At 32.0% G+C, this 26738-nt stretch overlaps 1 protein-coding gene across 6 annotated transcripts; it reads left to right on the forward strand.

Moving 5' to 3' along the window:
• Positions 1 to 544: 544 nt before the first annotated feature.
• On the forward strand, positions 545 to 26083 carry LOC131929362 (chromodomain-helicase-DNA-binding protein 4). 6 transcript variants are annotated; one of them, XM_059285499.1, is made up of 41 exons: positions 545 to 611; positions 964 to 1038; positions 5598 to 5737; positions 6031 to 6147; positions 6395 to 6535; positions 6983 to 7136; positions 7228 to 7397; positions 7685 to 7879; positions 7973 to 8116; positions 8247 to 8423; positions 8509 to 8625; positions 8791 to 8865; positions 8982 to 9175; positions 9295 to 9423; positions 9510 to 9648; positions 9953 to 10144; positions 10303 to 10439; positions 10542 to 10743; positions 10841 to 10962; positions 14469 to 14642; positions 14947 to 15088; positions 15184 to 15315; positions 15432 to 15549; positions 16946 to 17070; positions 17236 to 17476; positions 17902 to 18053; positions 18141 to 18369; positions 19358 to 19411; positions 19568 to 19641; positions 19990 to 20081; positions 20363 to 20549; positions 20676 to 20903; positions 21018 to 21174; positions 21391 to 21453; positions 21872 to 22124; positions 22283 to 22415; positions 23106 to 23206; positions 24020 to 24114; positions 24320 to 24592; positions 24707 to 24772; positions 25107 to 26083. In XM_059285499.1, exons 1-41 carry the CDS (start codon positions 584 to 586, stop codon positions 25172 to 25174), a joined length of 5805 nt encoding a protein of 1934 aa, XP_059141482.1. In that variant the 5' UTR covers positions 545 to 583; the 3' UTR covers positions 25175 to 26083. The 6 variants fall into 6 exon arrangements, with proteins under 6 accessions (XP_059141482.1, XP_059141484.1, XP_059141485.1 ...); XM_059285501.1 differs by having other exon boundaries at positions 21021 to 21174; XM_059285502.1 differs by having other exon boundaries at positions 7228 to 7373.
• Positions 26084 to 26738: the final 655 nt, after the last annotated feature.

The following is a 26738-nucleotide window of genomic DNA, read 5'->3' on the forward strand; positions in this document are numbered from 1 at the left end:
TTTCCGTGGGGGGCACTGTTAAAAGTATATATTTTCTATACAAATTCCATTTTGTTCGGGGGGGGGGGGGGCGAAGAGATGCCTGGAAGAAACACCGGAGGTCTACTGAATTTTTTTGGACGTCCACATTGAGGGGGGGGGGTGGTATACAATTCCGAATGTTTGTGGACGTCATAAGTAGATGACACCAGTTCTAACAATTGCGCATTCACTTAGGCCTTCCCCAATAATGACCACTTTTTCAAATATCTATTCTCACTATTAGATTAACTACGGGAGTCTAAGCTTAGATCTTTAGATCTAAATTCAGTTTCCAATGTTGTTGTTTTTGTTTTTATTTTAATCATTTAGATTTGATTAAAATCTAGATCAATAATAAGGCACGGACATTTTATTGGCAACTTTTAAAAATAAATGCGGATGTCAATAATAATTATTACCATACTCTATTCATATCCATATTTACAATTATACCTTATTAAAAATTATGGGATGGATATTTTTTTATAGAAATTATGGGATAGAAATTATGGGATAGAAATTATGGGATAGAAATTATGGGATAGAAATTACGGGATGTCAAATGAGCGTCGATTGCGCATGTTCTAAATGTAAAAGCGGCTTTCTGTGACTGGAAATGTTCCTAAAGATCTGATCTAGTCTAGGCTCTAAGATCTGTGAATCTGTCTAGTTTAGAATCTAGATTCTAGATCTAGATCCAGTCCTTAAACTCTACAATTGGCTACGAACAAACAACGAAGATCTAACCTAGATCTAGATAAGTTCTATCTAGACCTAGATTCTAGTTTTATATACTAGACTCTAGATCCATGACTGTGTGTGGTGCAAAGTGTAAACAGTAAACAGTAGGCTACATCACATGCTATAATATTTATATTAAGAATCTAGAAATCTAGTTCTAGAAAAATCTAAACTCGAGACACTTTTGTTCATTTGTTAAAGCTTTATCTGAATCAGCCATGTCGAGGAGAGAAGAAGACGAATTTAGTGTAGATGGAGATGATGATCTTGATGAAGGTAGATCTACTTAAATTTATTATCAAATTAGATCTAGTATTACGCCTCGTAATTTAGTTTAGGTACGTTAAATCGTCCGAGACTAGAGCTAGAGTAAAGTTCCACGCGCGGTTAAAACACCGGTGCGGTCATCGCCTGTTTATCGCTTCGTACAATATTTGTTTTGATGTTTTATACGAAACTACCGATATCTGCTGTAAACCTGTCCATTTCTAAATATATCCAGGTCAAATACTTTTGTTTTTCTCCTTCTGGAAGTCGAGTTTTTAAATTTTAAAGTTTCGAGGTATGACGTCGAAGGCGATTCTAGTTCCCCGTATGAAAAACACTAAGTCCCGGATGAGATGAATAAACCAACCAATCAAAGCTTTTTATAACTAGGTTAACTATAAATAGCTTCTACAATATGTGCGGGACACTGTACATACGATAGATTAGGCTAATAAAGCAACCTGATAGGTGAATAGGGGTGGCCGCAGCTTGGGTGTCGATTTGGGTGGTTTCACCGCGCTGCGTAACCAACGACTTGAGCTAGACTAGCCTAGTTCTAGATGCTCTACATTTCAAGCTAAGCCTAGAATCTATATAATTTCTATTTTTTTCTGCTGTTTTAAATTATTTCGATCATCTACTTCTTCTAAATCTAGTTTGTGTCTCTACATACAAGCATATCTAAGCAAATGTTACGTTATGTCTTGTCAGTGGTTGTTACGTCCCTTTGTTATGATTATTATAGTTGCGTCCCTTGAGTCATCACTGGGTCAACTTTTAATGTCGTTAATTAATTTAATTAACATGTTTTTAATTTGGTTTTGAAATCTATTAATTAATAATACAATCAACAACACGTTTAAAAGTGTAAAATATTTATTTTATTTATTAAACTAGGATTAAAACGTATAAAACACGATCGTTACGCAGGCCGGTTCAGATGGCCGCAGGGAAAAAAAAAGAGGGGAAAAAAATATCGCAAGTAGCACGTCACTAAAACATGAATATCTCAAATTCAATGCGTAGGAATTTTAAAGTTTCGAGGTATGACGTCGAAGGCGATTCTAGTTCCCCGTATGAAAAACACTAAGTCCCGGATGAGATGAATAAACCAACCAATCAAAGCTTTTTATAACTAGGTTAACTATAAATAGCTTCTACAATATGTGCGGGACACTGTACATACGATAGATTAGGCTAATAAAGCAACCTGATAGGTGAATAGGGGTGGCCGCAGCTTGGGTGTCGATTTGGGTGGTTTCACCGCGCTGCGTAACCAACGACTTGAGCTAGACTAGCCTAGTTCTAGATGCTCTACATTTCAAGCTAAGCCTAGAATCTATATAATTTCTATTTTTTCTGCTGTTTTAAATTATTTCGATCATCTACTTCTTCTAAATCTAGTTTGTGTCTCTACATACAAGCATATCTAAGCAAATGTTACGTTATGTCTTGTCAGTGGTTGTTACGTCCCTTTGTTATGATTATTATAGTTGCGTCCCTTGAGTCATCACTGGGTCAACTTTTAATGTCGTTAATTAATTTAATTAACATGTTTTTAATTTGGTTTTGAAATCTATTAATTAATAATACAATCAACAACACGTTTAAAAGTGTAAAATATTTATTTTATTTATTAAACTAGGATTAAAACGTATAAAACACGATCGTTACGCAGGCCGGTTCAGATGGCCGCAGGGAAAAAAAAAGAGGGGAAAAAAATATCGCAAGTAGCACGTCACTAAAACATGAATATCTCAAATTCAATGCGTAGGAATATAAAATGATTGATACATATTAAGAGTAGAAAGGCAGAGGAATAATATAGTACTTTGGGTTTGTTTCTGTGTTAAACGGTTACAAAAAAGTCGATGAAAGTCGGGAGTTCGCTATGTGTGACCGCGCGTGGAACTTTACTCTAGAGTAAATTTCGCAAATCGATCAGACATAGTGAAAAATTCCGAACATCAGATTTTCATCAGGCGCTATTTTGTAATCGTTTCACAAAGAAACAAACCGAAAGTACTGTGTTACTCAGCTGCCTTTCTACTCTAATATGTAGACTCAAGGTACTAGGATACATTTTTAAAATTGGTTTAACTGGGAAAAAACATCTAGCTAGATCTACAGTTAAAAGGAGTAAAAAATTACAATAACAAAACAGTTTTCGGGGAGAAGGTTTACACCAGTGTCCGAAAATAGAATCATCTTTAAAAAAGGGGTGTTAGGTTACTGTTAGTTAACTAAGTGCACAGATGGCTGGCTATGCTAACCCTGTCCCTAACCCCAACCCTGGTCCTACCATACGCCTAACCCTAACTTCTAACCATAAAATTAGTCGAGATTACAATACTACTAACAACCCAACACCCCTTTTTTAAAGAAGATTCCATTATCGGACACCGGTATCTATAATAGTATTACTTGCTAACTTGGAGGCGTGGTCGGTTGCTTACAACAAGGTGGTTTCCGGACCGGACGCATGACTTCCGAGGTTTTTTCGGCCTAATTCCAGTGACCTTCTACAATTTACTATTAAAAATGTTTACCACGAGCAAAATGGCGGGGTTTTCACGCTATAACAACAAACTATAGGTGGCAAGGCTAAAAATGCCAGAAAAGCATTTCAAAATTTGCGTTGGAAAATGAAGCCTTAATTTAAAAGTTGGTTTCATTAAAAATACTAGAACTTTTTAAATATCAACCTGAAGAGTACAAAATTGAATTGAAGTCTGTAGAACTATTATGTTTATCAGTATCAGTCTATGTAAAAAGAAATCAAATATTGCTAACCACTTTTATTTATTTTTTTAAACCACGTGACCGCTATTTCGTGATCACTATTGAGGAACTCTGGGTGCATGGCCGCTTAAAAAGTCTAACCGGATTCGTGGTTTTCTTAAGCTTCAAACATAAGAGAAGTTGTCATGGAGAGGTGTGTTGTGCATGGCAGAGAGTGACAATAAATATTAAATTAAGTAGGCCTAATTTTGTTTAAAATGAATTAAAAGCTTCAAAATTAGTGCCTAATGGATTAAATACGGTTGTCTATCATTCAGTGGTCATGTTTAAATTTAAAATAGGGTAAATTTTAGATTAAGTGAGAAAATCTAATCTATAGGCCTAATCATCCCAGTTTTCCTTTTTGATGTAGCTCAAATGGTTAAATGGTTATGATTTTTTTTCCTATAAAAAAAGGTGATTTTTTTTACGAAGTGACTAGGCCTACTCGGAAAAAGATTTTTCTCCCCAACGTCTCCACTTAGTCTGCAAAAGATAGGGTTAGGGTTCTGTGGTTGTAAACACACGCATGCGCAGTACCATCGAAAACATCGTCGCGATGGCAAGTTGGTTTCTCTCCATTGCGCATGAATGTCTTTTTCCGGCTAGCATGGGCCTTTTTTTTTAACAGGATTTTTTCAAGTTCTGTGAGTTTTTTTATGCGTTTACTGAAATTGTCCTAGCTTGCAAACCATACTGTCAAATTTGTTATAACTTTGTAGGCCTAGTATCTTTATTTATATAGCTAAGCCAATGCCGCTGCCGAGAAAATCGGACAAATCGGCCTTTCCCTACCCCCTGCGTGTTCAACACTTTTTTTGCATGCTTTTATTGTGTTTATATTAACATGTTATACATCATTCTGTTCGTAATTGAATAACTTTTTAAACTGTATAAGTTTGATTTGAATATGATTTCAAACGTTGAACGGGGGGAGACTTTCAACTTTTAAAAACAGGGTTGTTACTATGAGTCTATAGAGTCTTCGAGTTTTCGTACCTCAACAGTGAAACTTGGCAGATATACAGATTAGATGTAGACGTATTTAGCGCAGGGTTGGTCGTCAAAATATATTAAATACTTTCGGAGATATCGTACAGCAAAGTTGAACCAAGTTTCCCGGGTTATTTATAGACCGATTTTTAATTTGAACCCTGCGCTGTGTTGCTGAAATCTGGACATTTATTAATATGTATGATATGTACTATAATGCCCTAAGATAGCGACGTCTATAGACTTTGAAGTGGACCGAAAATCAATACATGACGCGCCGACCTCTGTCTGACTGAACCGCTCGGCTGTGCTTCAAATCGCCCTCTTTAAACAGGCGTCGCGTTACAATATTTTTATACACAAATAGAGTTTATGTACTACTGAGCTGTGGTTCACTCTAAATGTTTACAAACATAGCCGGGTTTAGTGACGACTATTAGGGGCAGATAATTTAGTTTGAAACTATTTTAAACGTAGGGGCGGGTAACTAAGTGGGGTTTACTTTAACGGAGGGGGGAGGAGGGGGGTTATCATCTTTAACGAGCTACTTATACTTATAGTGTTTTAAAGAAATATTTTCGGTGGCAGCGTTGGTAGTGTCGAATTCACAAATTATGAATAACTGAAAAGTAGAAAAAACAACAAAATAGCGGCGTTTGATATGCCGCGGGTTGGCTCATATATTAATAATATAAATCTTAGTTAGGGTTTAAAGATTATCCAATTTCTATCCAAATTGATTAAAAGCAAGGTTCTTTACACGAATGTAACCCAGATCCATTTTTTACTCTTAGCAGAAGAAGAGGATGAAGAAGAGGAGGAAATTGTTGAAAAGCAGCCAAGTAAAAGAGGTCGGAAAAGAAAACAAAAAGATAGCAGTGAACGCAAAAAAAGATCCAAAAAAAAGAAACGCAAACATGGAAGTGATGCTGAGGTATATATTAACCCAGTAGCCTAAATGGAAATTTTTCTTAAACTATTTAAGGCTTGACAGGTCGAGCTAAACAACTGTTTTGTGCAATTTTTGTTGTGAGCATACTCACAGTTGGAGACATTAAGGTCATAAAAGCAACACAGCATTACTCATAAAAGAATGCCATTAAAAGAATATCATGCTACAGAACATTTTTCTTTTAAATTGTAATTTAAAGTTAAGTTGCATTTATTATCTAATAACCTCCAGAGAGGTTTTGTAAGTGTTTTAACAAGTTTTTAAATGTAATATAGGAAAGTGAGGGTGATGGTTCAGAAGATGATAAGTCCTTTGGGTTTAAACCTCTTAAAGAAAAGAGAAAAAAAGGATCAGCTGTACAGGCAACTCCTGCGCCAACCAGACCTGCTCAGGTACTATTGTTTTATCTTTTATTGTTTTTAACCTAGTCCCATTTTTAAAATGGTTTGCCTGAATAATTGCATGGCTTATCACAAAGGCTTCACTTACAAGGGTAGATAACGGGGGGGGGGGGGGGGGGGGGGGGGGTGTGCAGTAAAAATTTGTTAAACAAACACAAGAGACATAAAGGAAAGAAAAAGACATTAATTATATGCATTGTTTACAATATCAGTGTATCATTTAAATTATTGTATTTAGAAGTCCTCTGAAGAGTTCTGTGATGAAAATGGCTTAAAAAATGTCACAATGGATTTTTCTGAAGAAGATTACAAGAATGTTACCAATTACAAATTATTCAGCCAGCTGATGAGACCTATGTTGACAAAAGAAAACCCTAAGGTAGTATACTAGCATAATGTTTTTGCTGCATGTTTACATATAACCTGTTACTGTAATTTTTCAACATCGAACACCTCTATACTAGCTTTCACTTCGCGCCACCTAGTTTCATTATTATTTGACAAAGAATGAAAAGGAAAGCTCGTAAATACTCTACAGCCAAACATTTAAACATTTAAAAAGGCACAAAGTCGGAATGTGTCTCAGGTCATGTGTAACATAAAAATGGCTGCCAGCAGACTGGAATTATTCATTCCTCTATCGGCAATTCATTGTAGCTAATTTTGACACAGAAGTTGTTACATATAAAACTTCTGAATAACAGTGCTATGACTATTCAAAGTGAAGGTGTTAGAGGTTGGTCCACGTTCAAGGTAGGCACAGTTACTCTACATAGATACATGAATGTTACAAATGTGTATAGTAGAATACGCCTTTTTTTTATAGATTCCCCAGCAAAGGCTGGTCATGCTGTTGGGTATAAAATGGAGAGAGTTTGTTGCTAACAATCCTTTTAAAAGTGACAGACCACCTGATATTCCAGCTCCTGTTGTAGTTTCAGTCAAAACTCCTGTAGACTCTCCTTCTACACCACAGAGAGGTATTGGTTTTTTAAATTTTGACCTACTCACTGTTATTCTGTAATTATTTAGGGCTGATGTTACTTCATTACAAAATGGGAATAATTTTAGATGCAGATGATGATGATGACTCAGAAGCAGAGGAGGAGGAAAAGTCAGGTTCTCGGAAAAGGTCTAAATCCAAGAAGGCAAATGCACCTGCTTTAGCTCCTCTCAAAATAAAGCTCAAGAAAAGAAGGAAGAAGAAGAATAGCTCTGTAAGATTTTTTCAAACTTCTAACGTGAGTTGTTCTTGCTAGTTCCTTCTGACTCAACCATGACATAAGTTGAATATTTTAGGCAAACTGCTATTTTATCTGCTAAGATAAGGTGTAACATAGCTTATGGCATGCTTAGCCTGGGATACCCAATGTAGCATTTTTTATTTTCAAAGCTTAAATGTTGTTAAGCACATACGTACAATATACTTCTTATGATTTAGATGAGTATTTTATATTTGTTCTTAATTTAGTTTCAGAATAACCAGTTATTACATGATTTTTCATAAATTAAAGTTTTTCAAATACAGGATGATGATGGAGAAAAAGGTTTTAATACTAGTGACGAAGAATTCGAACGCCAGTTAGAAGAAGCTGCTTTAGTTAAAGAGCAGGAAAAAGATAAATCAGGAAAGAAGAAGACAAAAAGGGGACGTGGAGGAAGAAAAAAGAAAACAAAGCTGACAAGCAAATATCCAAATGACCCTGATGCAGATGGTTATGAGGTAGTTTCACATTTTCTCACTTCTAAATTATTGGTTTCTTTTATAGAATTTAAAAATTAAATTAATCACATTGTGTTATTTATATATATATAGACTGAGCATCAGGATTACTGTGAAGTATGTCAGCAAGGTGGAGAAATCATTCTTTGTGATACTTGTCCGCGTGCATACCATCTTGTATGTCTTGAACCTGAGCTTGAAGAGGCACCTGAAGGAAAATGGAGTTGTCCTCACTGTGTATGTTGTTTTTATCAAAATATTAACATAACTGAAAAAGAAATGTATTTGGATGTTTGTTGGAATATTGACTGAATATTTTTTCTGTATGTTCTTACTTGAACTAAAATATTTGCATTTGCATATATAGGAGGGCGAAGGAATAAAGGAGCAAGAAGAAGATGATCACATGGAATTTTGTAGAGTTTGTAAAGATGGTGGGGAGCTGCTATGTTGTGATCTCTGTCCTTCTGCTTATCACACACATTGTTTAAATCCTCCAATTAAAGGTGTGCCAGATGGAGAATGGCACTGTCCAAGATGCTCAGTAAGCTTTACAAAATTTTCAGCTTAATAAATTTGAAAAGTCATTCGATCTAGATATGCAAGATCTTGTTGCATTTTTATTGCAGTGCAAACCTTTAAAGGGTAAAGTGAAGAAAATACTTACTTGGAGATGGTGTGAACCCCCTAAGACTGACGATGAATTAGACCATACTCATCATGATCCTCCAAAGAAACAGACTCTGGTAATGGTTTTATTATAACTTTAAGGATAAACATAATATCATCTTAGGTTTTTTAATATAAGCTTGTTAAATAAGAAGAAAAACATGTTTATTCTTGATGCTGCATTTTTAGCCAAATGTAGTATATTTCCATGAATTTTTTACCCATAACTTACATTTTTTCAGAAACCTTTGCGCGAGTTCTTCATAAAGTGGGCAGATATGTCTTACTGGCATTGCTCTTGGGTCTCCGAACTGCAGGTAACATGATTTTAAACTGAATACCTCTTAATCCAATACATTAGTACTCAAGAATCAAGTATAATTTTTTTTACTTTGAATAGATATAATAGATTAATTGTAATTTTATTTGCCAGCTCGATGTTTACCATCCAGCCTTGTATCGTAATTACATCAGAAGAGTAGATATGGATGAACCACCACCACTTGAAGATGGAAGCAGCTACAAAGATAAAATGAAAGAAGAGGACCCGCATAACCTTGAAGATAGATTTTACAGATATGGTGTGCGACCAGAATGGCTGAACATTCATAGGATTATTAACCACATGTATGTCATTGAGGTTTAATGTTTATTTGTGCAGCAGGCTAATATAAGCAGCAGCTAATGTCTTCTAATTTCTATTGCATTCATTTACTTTAAGTTTAATACTTGTGTGTACTTTGTAGGGAGACCGATAAAGGCACTTATTATTTGGTAAAATGGAGAGATTTGCCATATGATCAAGCAACTTGGGAAAAAGAAGATGCTGATATAGCTGATTTACAGACTGCTATTGATGACTACAAAAATCTCAGGTTAAAAGCCTTATGAACTTAATCTTTGTAGCTATTCACCTTGTTTATACACAAACTTTTGAATACAATTTATCTTTAATTTATAGACTTGTAATGTATGGTAATGATGAACCTCCACAAACCAAAAAAGCTGGGAAGAAAAGTAAAGGAAAACAGAAAAGAGAAAAAAGAGATTTGGATGAAGATATCTTATCAAAAATGCCTCCAGCTTATCCTACAACTGATGTAAGTTTCATGAAAGTTTCAAATCCAACACTAACATTAAATTTTGAAAGTGTTGATTGTTACATTTTTGTCAAGTCTGTTTTTACACTGAATTAAGTTAGCTTATTTAGTCATTTGATATTGTTGGTATAAAGTCTCAGCCTAAAATAATAAAATGTTCACCTTTTAAATATTTGCATATGTATTATTGTAATGGTACCGATAACTTTTGTTTTGGTTTTAAATTGAGGTAATATTTGTTTATCCTTTTTTTATAAAAGCAACCATCTTTTGTTGTAATTTAATCTTTTAAATCAATCCATAGCTGCGTAAACAACTTGATAAACAGCCATCTTATTTAGATGAAACTGGTGGAAACTTGCATCCTTATCAATTAGAAGGTCTGAACTGGCTACGCTATTCATGGGCTAATAATACAGATACCATATTGGCAGATGAGATGGGACTTGGAAAAACTATACAGACCATCACTTTTTTGTATTCTCTTTATAAAGAGGTATAAAAGATGTACTTTTAGTATTATCTATGGTTAAAAGTTAATGATAAAGTTGTTTGGTGTGCTAAAATTGTGAATGTTTAATTTGCTGCATGTACAAATTTGAAACTTATTTTATTAAAATATATATTTAATCTTCAAATATTTTCTACCAAAAGGGACATTGTAAAGGACCATTTTTAGTTAGTGCTCCTCTTTCAACTATAATCAACTGGGAGAGAGAGTTTGAATTCTGGGCACCTGATCTTTATGTGGTGACATATATTGGAGATAAAGACTCCAGAATTGTTATTAGGTATTTTAATTAAATTTTGTTTTTACATATTAAATAATTTTTCTTTGCATAAAACTTGGATTCTTGTTCTATTTTCTTTAATGTTGTATGACCTCGTTTCAGAGAACATGAATTCTCATTTGATGATAATGCAATAAGAGGTGGTGCCAAAGCATCCAGAATGAAGCAAGGCTGTAATGTTAAATTTCATGTTTTGTTAACTTCATATGAGTTAATCAGCATTGATGCAGCATGTCTAGGTTCTGTTGATTGGGCTGTTTTGGTAGTTGATGAGGCCCATAGGTTGAAGAATAATCAGTCAAAAGTAGGTGAAACAGATTCTTTTATTGTTAAATTTACTATTTTTTACCATATACTTTAACATACTGTTTGGATTATTAAAAATTATTTTAATTTTCTAGTTTTTCAGAATTTTGACAAATTACAAACTAGGCTACAAGCTTTTGTTAACCGGAACACCATTACAAAACAACCTTGAAGAATTGTTTCATTTGCTTAACTTCCTGACACCTGAAAATTTCAGGTAACTAAAATAATAATAATTTGCTTAAAATGTCACTTTACAAAAAAGTTGAAATTAAACATAAAATTATAGAACATCAAAAATGTAAGTCAAAAGAAAAGGACACTAAAACAGTGATTTCTTTTACAAGCTTTTTTAAAAACTTGTTTCATCTTGTTTTTGTAATGGATCATAACTTAAGAACTAAATTTCAACCATTGCTACCAAACTGAATTGTTTCAAACACAACATGCATTTCAAGACCTGATGATAGCGCTTCAAACACGACATGCATTTCAAGACCTGATGATAGTGCTTCAAACACAACATGCATTTCAAGACCTGATTATAGTGCAATGTGACATAAACTTTGACTTACTTCAATGATGTGACATTTTGCTGAAATCTGATTTTCCGTTTGAGCAGTATTTTATTGTGCTAAATTCATTTCCTCCCAAATAATTCTGCCACAGATTCTTGCTGATTTTTGTGTTTAACAAAAGCTATAATGATCTCTACAGAAACAGCTGACATTCCACATGTTCCTATTTAAAATAGTCATATTACGCTTGGTCTAATGATTTCTTTGTTGTCACTTAATTCAAAACAGATGATCAAAATGCACATTTCTTTTCAATTTGGTGATTAGGCTAGATCTCTGTACTAGATAAAGATTCAATCTATATCAAGATTCAACTCACCTTGTATGTGAACTCACAATTAACCCAAGTACATGTTTACAGGGATGTGACTTTTCCGAATTTAGTAGCGGAAATCAGATTTTTGCAGCTTCAATTTTCCTCTGCTGATTTCATTTTCGCCTAATTTTTCCGCCAGTTTTCTTCGTTTTTTGTCTATTTTTTTACGGATTTTTAAAAATTAGGAAAAAATAACAGAAATTTCTTCTACAGAAACAGCCGACCTGTGCATTCCAAATATTCGGATTTAAATAGAGAATTACAGTACTTGCGTCAAACGGACACCCAAATTGCACATTTATTTTTAATTGGATGATTGCGCTATGTCTGACAATGCTAGATCAAGATGAAATGTAGATCTAGGTCAAGATTCAGAACTTATGCAAATTACAGAGTTTTTCAGAACGCACATTTTTAGTCCAACTTTTCCGCTATCATCAGTTAAATATTTATAACAAAACACGGGAAAAAGTAATCTAAAATAAAGCTGTATTTCTAATGAATCTTACATCTCCCAAGCCTGGTAATCTAGCTACCAATATAGCCTAATTTATCCATCTGCCTTATTACCCGCCCAAATCTACAGTTTCTCTCTGCTTCTATTTTATTTTGCAATCTGGCTCTTGTGACCTCACCATGAACCAAAGATGTGTTTGGAACTGCTTGTGGGGGGAAAAAAGATAAATGACGTCACAGTCAATTTCAAATAGCTGTTCCTTCTATACATATGATATGCTATAGGCCTACAGATTTAAAAAAACAACTGAACTCAACGTGAGTCCAACCGTGTCTTTGTGGAAGAAAATTTTACGGACTGTTTTTAACGACAATGTTAAAATTATATATTTTCTATGGAAATTCCTCCCCCCCCCCCCCCCCCCCCCCCGAAAAAATGCCTGGATGAAACACTGATAGTGTGACGTTTTTTCTGCTGTACTGTTCCTGAATAATAACCGACACTATATCGTAATATTACCTTGATAAGTTTAACAAAATGTTTAACAAAAATCTTGTTTAAGCAGACCCCTCCCTAAGATGATGTCACGCTTCAGCCTACAACCCCCCCTCAAAATTGTGCTATATTTTTCCCAAATCTTGTCTGAACTCTGTCAGCATAGATTTTTTTAATCAATTTCTATTACAATTTTTAAAACAGTTTTCTAAAATGCCAAATAATTGCTAAAATTTGTTTTCTAGCATTTTAAACGTCTTGTTTGTGGGAGAAAAAAAACACTAACAGTTTTTAATTTTGATTCTTTCCTTTCAAATTTCAGCAAATCTGGTTGATTTCATATTCCGTTTCACAAACTAAAACTTGTAATTTGCAATTAGTCTAGATTTAGGCTCTTTACTGTTGAAGACTTGCATGTTTTACCATGTTTAAGAATATATATATAAGGTGTAATTTAAAATTTATAATGACAGTCCAACTAGATCATTACAGTTTAAATTATTATTAGCTTAATTTCAAAATAAAATTTATTTCCTTTTTTGTTAAATTTAAATTTTATAAAGTAGTTTACAAAGGAAACATTAAATTACAATGTTAGACTTTCATGATTATTTTAGAGTAACTAACACTTCTTCTGTTTTAAATATTAGCTATATTAAACTATTGATTTGTAAATAACAGTGAGAGACTGCTTTAACAGATAAACGCACACAGTTTTAGTTGAGTGGTTAAAAACATTTTGTTTAAAATAAATGTTAAAAAATAACTATGATTTTGCCCATAATTTTACAATTTTGGCACAAGGGTTACAATATTAGGATTATGTTTAAAAGGTTACTCCTTTACCTTCTTTAAAAACATAAAACCATGACGAGCATCAATTAGATTGTTTTCTTTTGGTAACCTTTGTTTACAGCTGTAATAGCTTGTTCTTCTATCTACTGGCTGCTTATGTAACATCTCCCCCTTCCCTACTCATCCAATATCAAGGCAAGTGGTGTGAACATTTTCTGACCCTGTGAATGGTCATCATGCAATGACAGTTTCTCAATTCCTAATCTACTTTTTTTTTTGTAGCTAAAGGTCTAGATTAAAAATAACAATTTTTCCATTTCCTTGAAAATAATAATGTAAGTTGTTTGAGTAATGTAGATGATTAACATCAATGTGCTGATAAAAGTTGTGACATTAAACATTCTTCTTAGTTACCTTGCCTTCAAAATAAGTTGTGAACAGTAATATTTTATTTTATGGGCAGAAGCCAATTATTAATTTATTTTTGAAAATTCAGTTATTGTTGCTGTAAATGCTTGTGATAAAAATGCTTCATAAAATGTATGAGACACCCTCACTTTTCTTTACAGTTTTATAAATGCTAGTGCCTTATTATTGTTGTGAATGGTAATTTAGTGTACTGAATAGGTATGAGAGTAGGTATGTTCTGGAATGATTTATATTAATAAAAGATTTTGAATGTGACGAGGCAAGTAAGGATGTGACATGGGAGAGTATGATTTAGTTAGGGGATAGAGTTTAATCAATCTTAGTCATGTTGTGTTAGGGTGTAAAATGTCAATGTGGTCATCCGTGTCCATTATGTATTTAAATAGTACAATAAAAACCAAGGAAAGTACAATTGCGGTTCTGTTTAGTGATTTCTATTGAGTGATATTGGATCGTCGTACGTTGTCCTTAGACCCTGTCCTCACAATGTAACAGTTATATAATTTTAAGAAAACTGCATGTTGATCTTATTGAAGTTTGCATTATAATCTATGAAATCCATTTACATTTTTGTTTAAGAATATTTTTATCTCAGTGGGCTTATTGTTTTGGATTGCTTTTAGATAAATTGTATTTTATTTCAATATTTACAGTGATCTTCAAGGCTTCTTGGATGAATTTGCTGATATCTCTAAAGAAGATCAAGTGAAAAAACTTCATGATATGCTTGGACCACATTTACTGAGACGACTTAAAGCTGATGTTTTAAAGGGGATGCCTTCAAAATCTGAGTTCATTGTTAGAGTAGAACTATCTGCTTTACAGAAGTGAGATTTAAAAAAAAAAACCTTTATAACTACTTTTTTAGTTTTGATAAAATATGTTTTAATCAACATCCACTTAATACTTAATATCTTATGAGTTAGATTTATTCTTGTGCTTTATCTCAGAATATCTTATTCCAGCGTCCTTAATATTCTAATATAGAGGAAGTGGGGGGAAAGGAGGCTGAAATTTTGGCACTAAAGGGTGGACATTATTTAAGCTTGACCCATGAACTTGAAACCTGCAAACTACTCTGGCAAATTTTAATTGTATATATTTTACTGTAACATCGTTCTTTTTTTACAGAAAATATTACAAATATATTTTGGCAAGAAATTATGAAGCATTGAACATTAAAGGTGGAAGTAATCAAACATCACTTCTTAATATAATGATGGACTTAAAGAAATGTTGCAATCACCCATATCTTTTTCCAGTAGCTGCACAGGTAGAAACACATTTTTTTAATGAATTATTTACAATTCTATATAATGTATGATTTAAAAAAAAAACATTACTGGTTAATTACATTTTGCAACACAGGAAGCTCCAAGAACACACAACAATGCTTTTGAAGGATCTGCTTTAATCAAAGCTTCTGGTAAACTGGAACTTCTATCAAAGATGTTGAGAGAGCTGTTTGGAACAGGCCATAGAGTTCTTATTTTTTCTCAGGTTTGCCTTTTTTTTTTTAAAAAAAAGACTTTCCCATATGCATGAATGAAAAACACTACTTTGAGGTAAATTTACCTTTAACAGGAAATTTCATGTATGGTTTTAAAATCTCACAGATGACAAAAATGTTGGATTTACTGGAGGACTTTTTAGAAGCAGAAAATTATCGTTATGAAAGAATTGATGGTGGTATTACTGGAAGCATGAGACAGGATGCTATTGACAGATTTAATTGTAAGTAAATTTATACTTTAACCCTTTTCTATACTGTACATACTGTAGATTTATTTTAGTTGCCTGATGCACCCAAAGTATGTCAAGTAGGCTACAGTTCTATGTAGTAAAAGTAAGTTCTCTATTCAAACCTGGCAAGTGAACTAGAGTTCACCTGTTTCTGTGCCCTCTGCATATCAAGGGATAGTGTGGTCAGCACTATGCCCAGCCACCTTTACTTTCCCTAACTTGAGTTCGGTACCTATCAGAGCTGTGTTGACTCAAGGGCTTTCTACTAACTTGAACCCGAATTTGAGCACTAGATTTCTACCGCTACGCCATGCCATCACATAGATCTATATAGTAAGGCAACTTAAATTTCTCATTGTTAATATTTGGTGGTTAATTTTTCTTCACTTTTTTCTTCTCGTATACAAAGTATAGAAGTATTGTAATCGTGCAAAAAATCGAAATAGAGATTTTTACAATTCTCGACATTTCTCAACTCCTGCAGTCGGAGAAACATAGTTTTGCAATTTTTGTCCGTATGTGTGTTTGTATGTATGTGTGTATGTATGTCTGTGAACACAATAACTTGAGTACCGTTAAAGCTAGGTTGATGAAATTTCATAGATAAGTATTATATCAAATTTGTAGTTCAGATAGTTCTGTATTAACCTTTCAGCGATTTCCGGTAACCGGAAGCAGAACTTATTCTACTTTTTTTTTAAAAACCTATAACTTGAATACTGTTTTAGATAAATAAATGAAGTTTCACATATAAGTAAAAGATCTAATTCTCTGCCACCTATCAAATTTTGAGTATTTTCTGTTGACTGGAAGTAGTACTTAACACTATTTCAGATTGTCCAAAAACGCGTATGAATTTATAAAGTACTAGTATTTCACACTATCATACACATTGTTTGCTATTCACTTGGTGCGCAATTTTATTTTTACAAGATTCTGTTCTATTTTAAAAAGTTTAAGTATATAAAAACTGATTAAAAAGCATGTATATGTCCCGAGTTGCCATCCCCGTAGTGTTATCTAAGAATATACGAGAAAGTTTAGGGGGGTTCCCTCCCGCTTTATTTAAAGTCAAGTTTTTGTTTAAAACTACCTCATTCATTTATAAAAGTTGAAACTTAAATGAATAAAATCTCTTTGTTGTTGTAACATGGTTCCTTTATATGTAACTAACATATCAATATAGTTTCAGTAGCTTGGAAAACTTCTTGTATTGGGTTTTTATTGTCTGGATCAAAGAAATATATGTTGGTTGGTTTGTTTGTCAAGAAAAAATGTTTTCATTTTTAAAGATTTAATATTTTAAATATTTAAACTTAGTATAAGATTTTTATTTACTTTAAAAATTAAAAATTAATTAAATGCAAATGTTTAAAAATATTTTTAGCAAAAGAAGCACCAGCGTTTGTTTTTCTATTGTCTACCCGAGCTGGAGGACTTGGTATAAATTTAGCCACAGCAGACACTGTTATTATTTATGACTCTGATTGGAACCCGCATAATGATATACAGGTAAAATATTTTGAACTATAAAAACTAATCGCTTTAATAGTAAGTAAACTTCTTAATTTTGTTAAAGTAAAAAGGTTTGATTTCTTTTATTACCATATGACATCATAAATCATCAATGCACTAATAATTACATTACAATTTGAAAGTGCTATAAATTCTTTGCAGGCATTTAGTAGAGCCCATCGTATTGGTCAAGCTAACAAGGTGATGATTTATCGGTTTGTTACTCGTAGCTCAGTAGAGGAGCGCATCACCCAGGTTGCAAAGCGTAAAATGATGCTAACACATTTGGTTGTTAGACCAGGCCTTGGTAACAAAGGTGGAGCAATGAGTAAAAAGGAATTAGATGATATTCTTAAATTTGGAACAGAAGAACTTTTTAAAGAAGAGGAAAGTGTTAAAGAAGGTAAATTAAAATGCAGTTTATTCCATAGATTCCAGAAATTTGAAGCTCACTTTTAAAAAAAAAAAATTGAAATTAAAAAAGTAAAATTTGCTTTTTGAACCTGACTGTCCATGGGACAGTGTAGTAGAGTTCACTTATCTCTGTGACCCCTGCATATGAAGGCATAGTATGATCAAAACTATACCCAGCTGCCTTTACTTTCCCTAATGTGAGTAAGATACCCATCAGAGCTGGGTGGACTCAGTGAAGTTCTACTGACATAAACTCGTATTCAAGCTCTACTATTTCAGGTTTTTTTTTTTTTGAAAAATTAAGAAGATATTATTTTAATGCTAATTTTACTTTAAATTTACTTTAAATTTATTTTAAAAACCTTTTTGATTTATAACTTATTTTTTAATAGCATTAAAAATGTTTTACCTTAGGTTCTGAAGACAGAATAGTATATGATATGGAAGCAATTAGAAAGCTGTTAGACAGAACACAGGCAGGCCAGGAAGAAAAAGAAATGGCAATGAATGAATACCTCAGTTCTTTCAAAGTTGCTAACTACACAATCAAAGAGGGAGAAGAAGAGGTATTGGATTTAACTTTAGTTAAGTGCTACACTTAGCTTAAAATTAATGTTAATAATTTAAATTAAAATAATTTATTTTTGTAAAAGGAGGAGCCTGAGACAGAAGTTTTAAAACAAGAAGCGGAACATGCAGATCCTGCTTATTGGGAAAAATTGCTGCGGCATCATTATGAACAACAGCAGGAAGATCTGGCTAGGACTCTTGGAAAAGGAAAGCGTATTAGAAAACAAGTTAACTATAATGATGCAATGAATGGCCATGATGAAGAAGCATGGAAAGAAAACCTTTCAGATTATGATTCTGATTTCAGTCAAGGTACAAAGTAGTTATATAAAAAAGTTATTACTTTCTCATATACAGAGTATAGAGGAAGTATTGTATAATTAACATATATTTTGACAGTTTTCGGCATTTACACCTCCATACCCTATCATATTGAGCAAAGACAATGCTTTGTAATTGTACGAGAAACCTAAGTAGAGATTTTGTTTGACAAACTGACATTTTATATCTTTTGTAATGGAAAAACTTGGTTATGAAATTTGGTTATGAAATTTGTACGTGTCTATGTGTGCAACCACTATAGCTTGAGTAGTTTCAGTTACGATGAGGAAATTTCATATATGAGTATTATATCAAATTTCTAGTTCTATTTCTTAAAAACCACTATTCTTAAAAACCAATAACTAGAGCCCCGTTTAAATTGTGTAGAAGAAATTTCATTTATATGTATTAAATTGTATGCATAGTATTTGAATGATTTCCGGTAACTAGAAGTGGTAATTTATCCCTTTTCTGTAAGAACACTTTAACTTGAGTACTGTTTCAGTTTGGTAGATGTAATTCTTATATTGCTTAGGATCTTATATTTGGATTATTTTCAATTTGTGAGTGACAGATAACTGGAAGTTGTAATTTACTCTATTTCTGGTTTCTAAAACACTGATAATATAAATATCATTTCATTTAGGAGGAAAATTTTTTCTATACATAGGTATAAGATCTTATTATTGCAAATCTATCACATTTTGAGTGATTTCTGGAGATCCGGAAGTAGTAAAGGTATTTCGGATTTCTCAAAAAATATCACTTCTACTGGGCCGATCTGTTTCAAACTTTTCATGTAGGTAAAGACTTGGATGACAACAAACTGACAAATTAAAAAAAAAATAAACACATCATTTTTGCATTGTTCATGCATTTTATTATGTAAGAATATTTTTTACTACTTTAGTTTTTAAAAACAAAAGAAATACCTATTCCTTATTTAACAATCTAAAATTTTAAAAACAATTTCTTTTAGTTAATGAAGAAGATGATGATGATTTTGATGATAAACAAGAAGGACAAGCTACAAGTAAGAAAACTTTTTTGAAAAAATAGCAAAACCAACAGTTTAATTTTGCCCCCTCAGGAAAGTTATTTTATTGTACTATATGTATATATTTCCATATATAATTTTATGTATCTAAACGTCTCTGAATGTTTAATAAAATGAAATATAATTATGTAGCACGCAGCAGGAGAAGAAACGAGAAGGATAAACCTCTGCCTCCTCTTCTGGCAAGAGTAAATGGACAAATTGAAGTAAGTTTTAAATGTTATCTAACAGTATACATTGTCTTCATTGAAGGAATGATACAATAGAAAAATCATTCTTTATTTTTGTGGACAAACATAAAACTTCATAGCTGATTTTAGGAACATATTAATTCAATTTACTATGTTCAAAGGCTCAGCTGTACAATTTTATACATATCTGTAAGTTTTATAAGCTAAATCTGTACCTCATAATTTTCTGTACATAAATAAATGGCCCTTTATGTTGATTCTTTTTTACTTTTTTTCCAGAGAATATAATAAAAATTCAATTTGGTTGAAATTATCCTATAATAATTTATTGTTTATCATCTATATTTATTTTTTAATATACAGGTTTTAGGCTTTAATGCCAGACAGAGAAAAGCATTTTTAAATGCTGTGATGAGATGGGGTATGCCTCCTCAAGATGCATTTAATTCTCAATGGTATGCATTTCAGATTGATCAATATTACTTTTTATAAGCTGAACCACTGGACTGTGACAATTTTTAAAGCAATTAAAAGTACAATTAACTAAACAATCTATCAGAAACATGCCCTATTCTGCAATGTATTTTACTTAAATGACAAGTTTCTTTAAAAAAAAATTACTTCTTTCTAGACTTTATACAAGTAAAACCATTTGTTCTTTGGATTTTAATTTTTAACTGTTACATTTTTGGAATAATTAGGAATTTAATGTTGTTTTAATTTTGATTATATATAGGCTTGTCCGAGACCTCAGAGGCAAAACTGAAAAAGTCTTTAGAGCTTATGTTTCCCTCTTTATGCGCCATTTGTGTGAGCCTGGAGCAGATAATGCTGAATCATTTGCGGATGGAGTACCGCGTGAGGGCTTGTCACGGCAACATGTTTTAACAAGAATAGGCATTATGTCCCTTGTCCGAAAGAAGGTGAAGAAGACAGCATGTGATTTTGAAACATAATTTATATGAGATATTAAATTTAGCTGAAACTAAATCAGAAGTTGCAGGCTATTTATAATAAATAATTCTATTAATACTTTTTACCCAATGTAGGTCCAGGAATTTGAGCTTATTAATGGGACTCACAGTATGCCTTATGTTAAAGCTGGTGAAGCTATTGAAAAGCTAAAAACTGAAGCTGAAGCAGAAAAAGCTGAGAAAGATGCTAAAAAAGAAGATAAAGAAAAAGAAGAAATCAAAGGGACAGAGGAAAGCACTAAACCAGAAGAGAACAAAGCTGAAGATATTAAAAAAGATAATTTGCCAAAGGAAGAGCTCATGGTATTGTGATTTTCAACTACTGGCTCTGTACTTCTAGTGTACTTAAATTGTTTTGTTGTAATGAAAATCAAAATTGTGAATTTGTTTAGACAAAGTTGTTTTTCTTCTTCTTAGCAGACTGAGAATGTAGCAAACGAAAATAAGGAAAAATGCAGTAAAACTGAAAGTATGGAAGTAGATGAGAAAGAAAAAACAGAAGTGGCTGAATCTGAAATCAAAGATGATAAATCAGATGCTGATAAAAAAGAAAAGACAGCTGTTGACAAAGAAGGTATTGATTATTTAATATATTTTAATAGTAAATGATTAGTACTGATTTTTTTTTCACCTTGTGATGCCAAGAATGAAATTTGAAGGAGCCCAGTTCAGATGAGTTTGAATTGTGATATTGTTTAATTACTAAATTTAATACAGTTGAATTGAAAATTTTGGATACATTTTTATATACATTGCATAACAAAAGTAATCCAAATTTCTTTTTGGGCAGATTCTTCAAAAGAAAAAAAAGATGTAGAAGGAAGCAAAGAAGAAGTTGATAAAAAAAAAGAAGGTACTTGTTTAAATTTTATTATTCTTTGGGGGCAGGGTTATGGTTTTTATTTTAAAATATATATGCTAAAATAACTAGGGCATATTACTCTAAGTAATGTGTTTGTTCTGATACACCTATTTTTCTTGCAATCACTGGTGTAACCATACTTTTATTTTACTTAGTTTACATTCTTTAATAATGGTATATTAAGAAAAATCCTGACCCTCTTTAAGAATCTTAATACATTTAGTAAAATGCATGTTTTGATAGTTGCTTATTTAGAGGTTTAATAGAAAATTGACTTGACTTTTGACTTAGTCCTCTTTGCTCCTTATGGAGCATAGGGCCTCCACCATTTCCTTCCATAGAAAATTAGTATTAAGTTAAACTACAACTTATATGCATACACAATTGTTTTACATGTCCACATTTATAGGTTATGAGGATTTAAAAGAGGTTAAAAAATCTGAAGACAAAAAAGATACAGAGAAAGCAGAAGATAAGAAAGAAAGTGAAGAATCTAGGAAACAAGATGAACAATTCCAAAAATTTATGTTTAATATTGCTGATGGAGGGTTTACTGAGCTGCATACTTTATGGTCTAATGAGCAAAGAGCACTAACTAAAGGCAGAGAACATGAAGTTTGGCATCGTCGACACGATTACTGGCTTTTAGCAGGAATTATAACGTATCCTTTATCAAATGAATATTTGCTTGCAATCTAATGAGACAGAAATGAGCATTATTTGTTGAAGGGTAATAACCTTGTATAGGTTTTAAAAAATCAAACTACATTTATTATTGAAAATCATTTAAAAGCTTTAAACTTTTCTTTAACTTCATCAGTCATGGCTATGGTCGATGGCAAGATATTCAAAATGACTTGCGTTTTCAGATTATTAATGAGCCATTCATTTCTGAGCAGGGCAAAGGCAATTTCCTGGAGATAAAAAACAAATTTTTAGCCAGAAGATTTAAGGTAAGAGTTAGTTTATTACACTATATCACGATTAACCATACTCTGCTTTGATTAGGCTAGTCATGTGTGCTTTTAAAGAACAATTTGTCTATTGTGACATTATTCAAATACTGTCTCATATTCATTGTACTAAACACAAGGGTCATCCTTTACTGACTTGTTGTGAAGATCATCTGTGTATTTAGATGGGTTGTCATACTTAGGTGGGGGCAGGGGCGGTTGAGTTCCAGTAAATGTGATGTCTCATTTGCATTTACAAAACTTTAAATAAAATATTATTTTGCTAGCATCTTTAATTTGTAAAAAGTACTAAAAATTGATTAGTTAATATTTTAGAAAGCAAAACAAAACTATATTGTAGAGTGATGGTGGGGTATAAGGCTGAAATTTGATAACTTGATTTCTGAATTCCGTCTTACAATCGTGTCATATTACTAAATTTATGTTTGTGAAAGAAATTAACAGGCCTCAAAGCATTTTGTATAAAGCAAATAAAAAATAATTATATCAGTGTAAGATCTCTAAGCTTTTTAAAATTTGTCCCATGGCTAGCCAATAATTTTAGCAGCCATATGCTGAAGGTTTATGTAATTGTTTAGTGCTTTTTTTCCTTTTTTTTCACCATGTATTTAGTTTAAAGCCACAGTTATTTGCACTACATAGATTGTATTATCTTCCTCTTATGTTTAGCTGTTAGAACAAGCACTTGTGATAGAAGAACAATTAAGGCGTGCTGCCTATTTAAACCTTACTCAAGATCATGCCCACCCTGCAATGGCTCTTAATGCAAGGTATGTGCACTGTTTCAAATAAACATTAAAATATATTAACTAAATTTAAATATGTTTGGCCAAAAATACATACATTTAAAATATATTAACTAAATTATATATGGCTGGCCAAAAAAGTCTGCCAAAATAATTTGTCACAAATTCATTCAATGCAGTATTTTCCTGAAATAATTCACCATTAAAAGCTTGTTATAGAACTTGCTTTCTCATACTTTAGTTTTCGTCATGGGTAAAAAATGACAAGCAAAATTTTAACCCTTTCTAATAGGTTTTTTTAATTTGGCACGGGGTCAAGACCTGATGACAATGCAATGTGACATAAAATTTTACTATTTTATTTTAAGCAAAGGATTGTGTTTCCCGTATAAAGTACTATTTAATGCACTATTGTATGCACATTTTTTTTTTCATTTGGTGTGTAATTGGTTTTAGTTGTATACAAAATTTTCAAGAATTGATAAAAATTAATACAAAATGTTTAAATAACAAGCCTTTTTATAATAATACACTAAAATGTCAAAAATAAATACTTTTAAAATTTATAGTAATGAAACACTATTTTTATAACTTGAAAAAAATTATGGATCACCAAAAATAATATTAAAATCAAAGAAGAAGCCTACACTTTTCTTCTAATTTAAAAAAAAAAATCATTTTCTACTTTTTAGTGCAAAAGCATGTTATTTAAATGTTGATTTTTAAAAAGGTATGTCTTATTCTGATTTGTTTTGTTGTTTTTTTTTCAATTTTTATGAGATCAATCTTTTTTATTTTAAATCTGAAATCATTTATTAATAAAGCAAAAATTTGTAGATTTGCAGAGCTTGAATGTTTAGCAGAAAGTCACCAACACTTAAGCAAAGAATCTTTGGGAGGTAACAAACCTGCCAATGCAGTTCTCCATAAAGGTTAGTAAACTTCTTACATTTGAAAACTATTTAAAGTATTTATGAAAAAAAAACAGCAGACCTAAAATTAGTTATTTATTATTTTTCATTTTAAGTAATTAACTCACTGTTATGCCTAATTGATATGACTGCTAGTGTACGAACCTGCTTTAAAAAAATTTAATTAATTTGCAAATATATTCTGAATTTATTTTTTTATGTCTAGTCTTAAATCAATTGGAGGAGCTGCTTAGTGACATGAAGCAAGATGTTTCACGCCTTCCAGCAACACTGGCAAGAGTGCCACCAGTTACACAAAGATTACAGATGTCTGAACGTAACATTCTCAATCGCTTAGTAACACCCAGTGTTTTGCCAGGAGCCAACCTTCCCCAGCAACCACAGATGCAGACACAACAGCAGCAGCTCCATCAACAGCAACAACAAGCTTCTACATCAAGGACTAGCAGCCCAGCGTTAGTCAACCCAGCTATAACAGGTTATACTTTGTCACTTGTCTAATCATATTTTAAGAACAGTTTGGAGGAATTTTAAGAGTAAGTACTTTAAAGTAGTGTTGACATTTTTTCAAATTGTTTTAAACTTTTTTCAGCTGCCAAAACAAGTGGTAGAAATAGCCCTGCAAGTTCTTCAAAGTCTCCAGCACCTCCATCACAAGGTTTGAATTTTTTTTTTTCTGACTATACTTTATTTCCCAAAGTTCAACAAATATAGCAAAAACTCTAATGCCAAAATAACTCAGAATAGATAAATATTCCCAGAATAACCCAAAATTTCAAATACCATAAAATCTCAATAAAACTTGTAGAATAAATAAAATCTCACACTATCACTTTAAACATATCATTTGCTAACTGCTCTTAAAAGTTAACTAAACGAAACTTTTTAATTGAAATTTTATCAGATTTTGTCTCGCTGGTAGATACATTCAAATAGAATTTATAATTTGTTATGCATATTACTGATGTTACTAAACTATTTGCCATCTCCAGATAAAGAGGATGAACCATCTAAAAAACCAGAATCGACTGTATCAGAAAGGTCTGATGAAAAGAAGTAATTTTTGAGGAATTTGTAATCATGTATTAATTTTGTCTTATCATACTGTAGCATATATATGATGTTGTTTGAAATTCTTTTTTCTTTAGAATTGTCAGGTTGTATTTTATCAAATCATGCATAACATTAAACTACAATTACATGTATGATTTTTAAAAAGACCTCTTTAAAGTTAGTAGAAGTAATTGCATTTAGTTTCTGCTTCACTTAAATATGTTTCTTTGATTTTTTAATAGACCCAGACATTAAACATAGTGTTTAAATTTTTAATAAACATTTGTATTAAGCTTTACCAGAACAAGGCTGTTATATTTTTAAAAAAGGTTTATACAACTATTATGTTCTAAATGTAAATCCATCATGATCTTGGCAACAGTTGTGGCCATATCTCACCATTATTACACAATTCACTTTTTCCAAAAGGTTTTATAAAAAGAAATAATTTTAAGAGTTTTGAATAGTTGAATTCTGTACAAAATATTGATGACATTGTTACAGGTGATTAATATTAATAAAAATAGATCTCCACATATATAAAGTAATTTTGTATATGATTTATTGAACCAAAATATGTATGTGATTTTAGTGCATTAAGTTAAAAGCAATGATTATTTTTTTCTTTTTGAACTCACATTCTACTCACAATAGTGATTTTAAAGTTTAGTTAAAATGTTGGCAGAGACTTTAAAAAAGTGGTGCAAAATAATTCTGTTGCTATTGATTTGGCAAAAATTAGGGATAAAAGTATAAAACTACATGACTTGTGGAATGCCATTTTTGTACAGTTATGGTTGTTCAGATTTTTTAATGCTCTTTCCCTGTAAAAGATTGAACTTTGGTACATTTTAAAATCAAATATATATTTAATGTTGTTATTTTTGTTTCATTAAAACAACTGTATTGAAATGTCTCAATAGTTTTTATCTTTAATTTTTTCGTTATAACAATTTAACTTTTATTATTGTGAGCTTTTACTAGTGCACAATGTGTTTTAGGTTGTAGTTTTTTGTTAATTTTTAACTACATTTTACAGACTTTGCAAATATTATTAGTACTTTATAAATTCACCTGCGTTTTTTCAAAAATCGGAAATAGCGTAAATTACTACGTCCACGGAAATCACTCAAAATTTGACAGAAGGCAGAAAATGAGATCTTTTACTTGCGTGTGAAATTTCATATATCAATCTGAAACAGTATTCAAGTTATACTAGTTATAGGCTTTTGAAAATTAACAGTAAGACAAGTTCCACTTCCGGTTACCCAAAAACGCTGAAAGGTATATATAATATGAAATATATCACCCTGGCTGTAACGGTACTCAAGTTATCGTGTTCACAGACAATCTGACAAAAATTGCAAAACATTTTACCTACTCAGCGAGGTGTTAAACGTCAAGATTTGTAAAAATCTCGATTTTTTTTAACGATTACTATACTTCTTCTATAACAGAAAGGAGAAAGTAATTAATTTTCTTTTAAATATACTAATAAATCCCCCCCCCCCCCCCCCAAAGAATTATGCCGTCGATAGCGAATGTTTGATGGTAGGAGAAAGAGTACTCGA

The sequence above is a fragment of the Physella acuta genome, unplaced genomic scaffold (genome assembly GCF_028476545.2).
Source record: "Physella acuta isolate Inbredline_101_S28 unplaced genomic scaffold, ASM2847654v3 ptg001618l, whole genome shotgun sequence".
NCBI classification, from domain to species: domain Eukaryota; kingdom Metazoa; phylum Mollusca; class Gastropoda; family Physidae; genus Physella; species Physella acuta.

Excerpts from the sequence above, each read along its gene's own strand:
- LOC131929362 (XM_059285499.1), top strand. The coding sequence starts at position 584 with ATGAGCGTCGATTGCGCATGTTCTAAAT. Across the intron at positions 1,039-5,597 it reads AGATGATGATCTTGATGAAG|CAGAAGAAGAGGATGAAGAA; the intron begins GTAGATCTACTT and ends TTTTACTCTTAG. Across the intron at positions 22,416-23,105 it reads TTTTAGCCAGAAGATTTAAG|CTGTTAGAACAAGCACTTGT; the intron begins GTAAGAGTTAGT and ends TCTTATGTTTAG.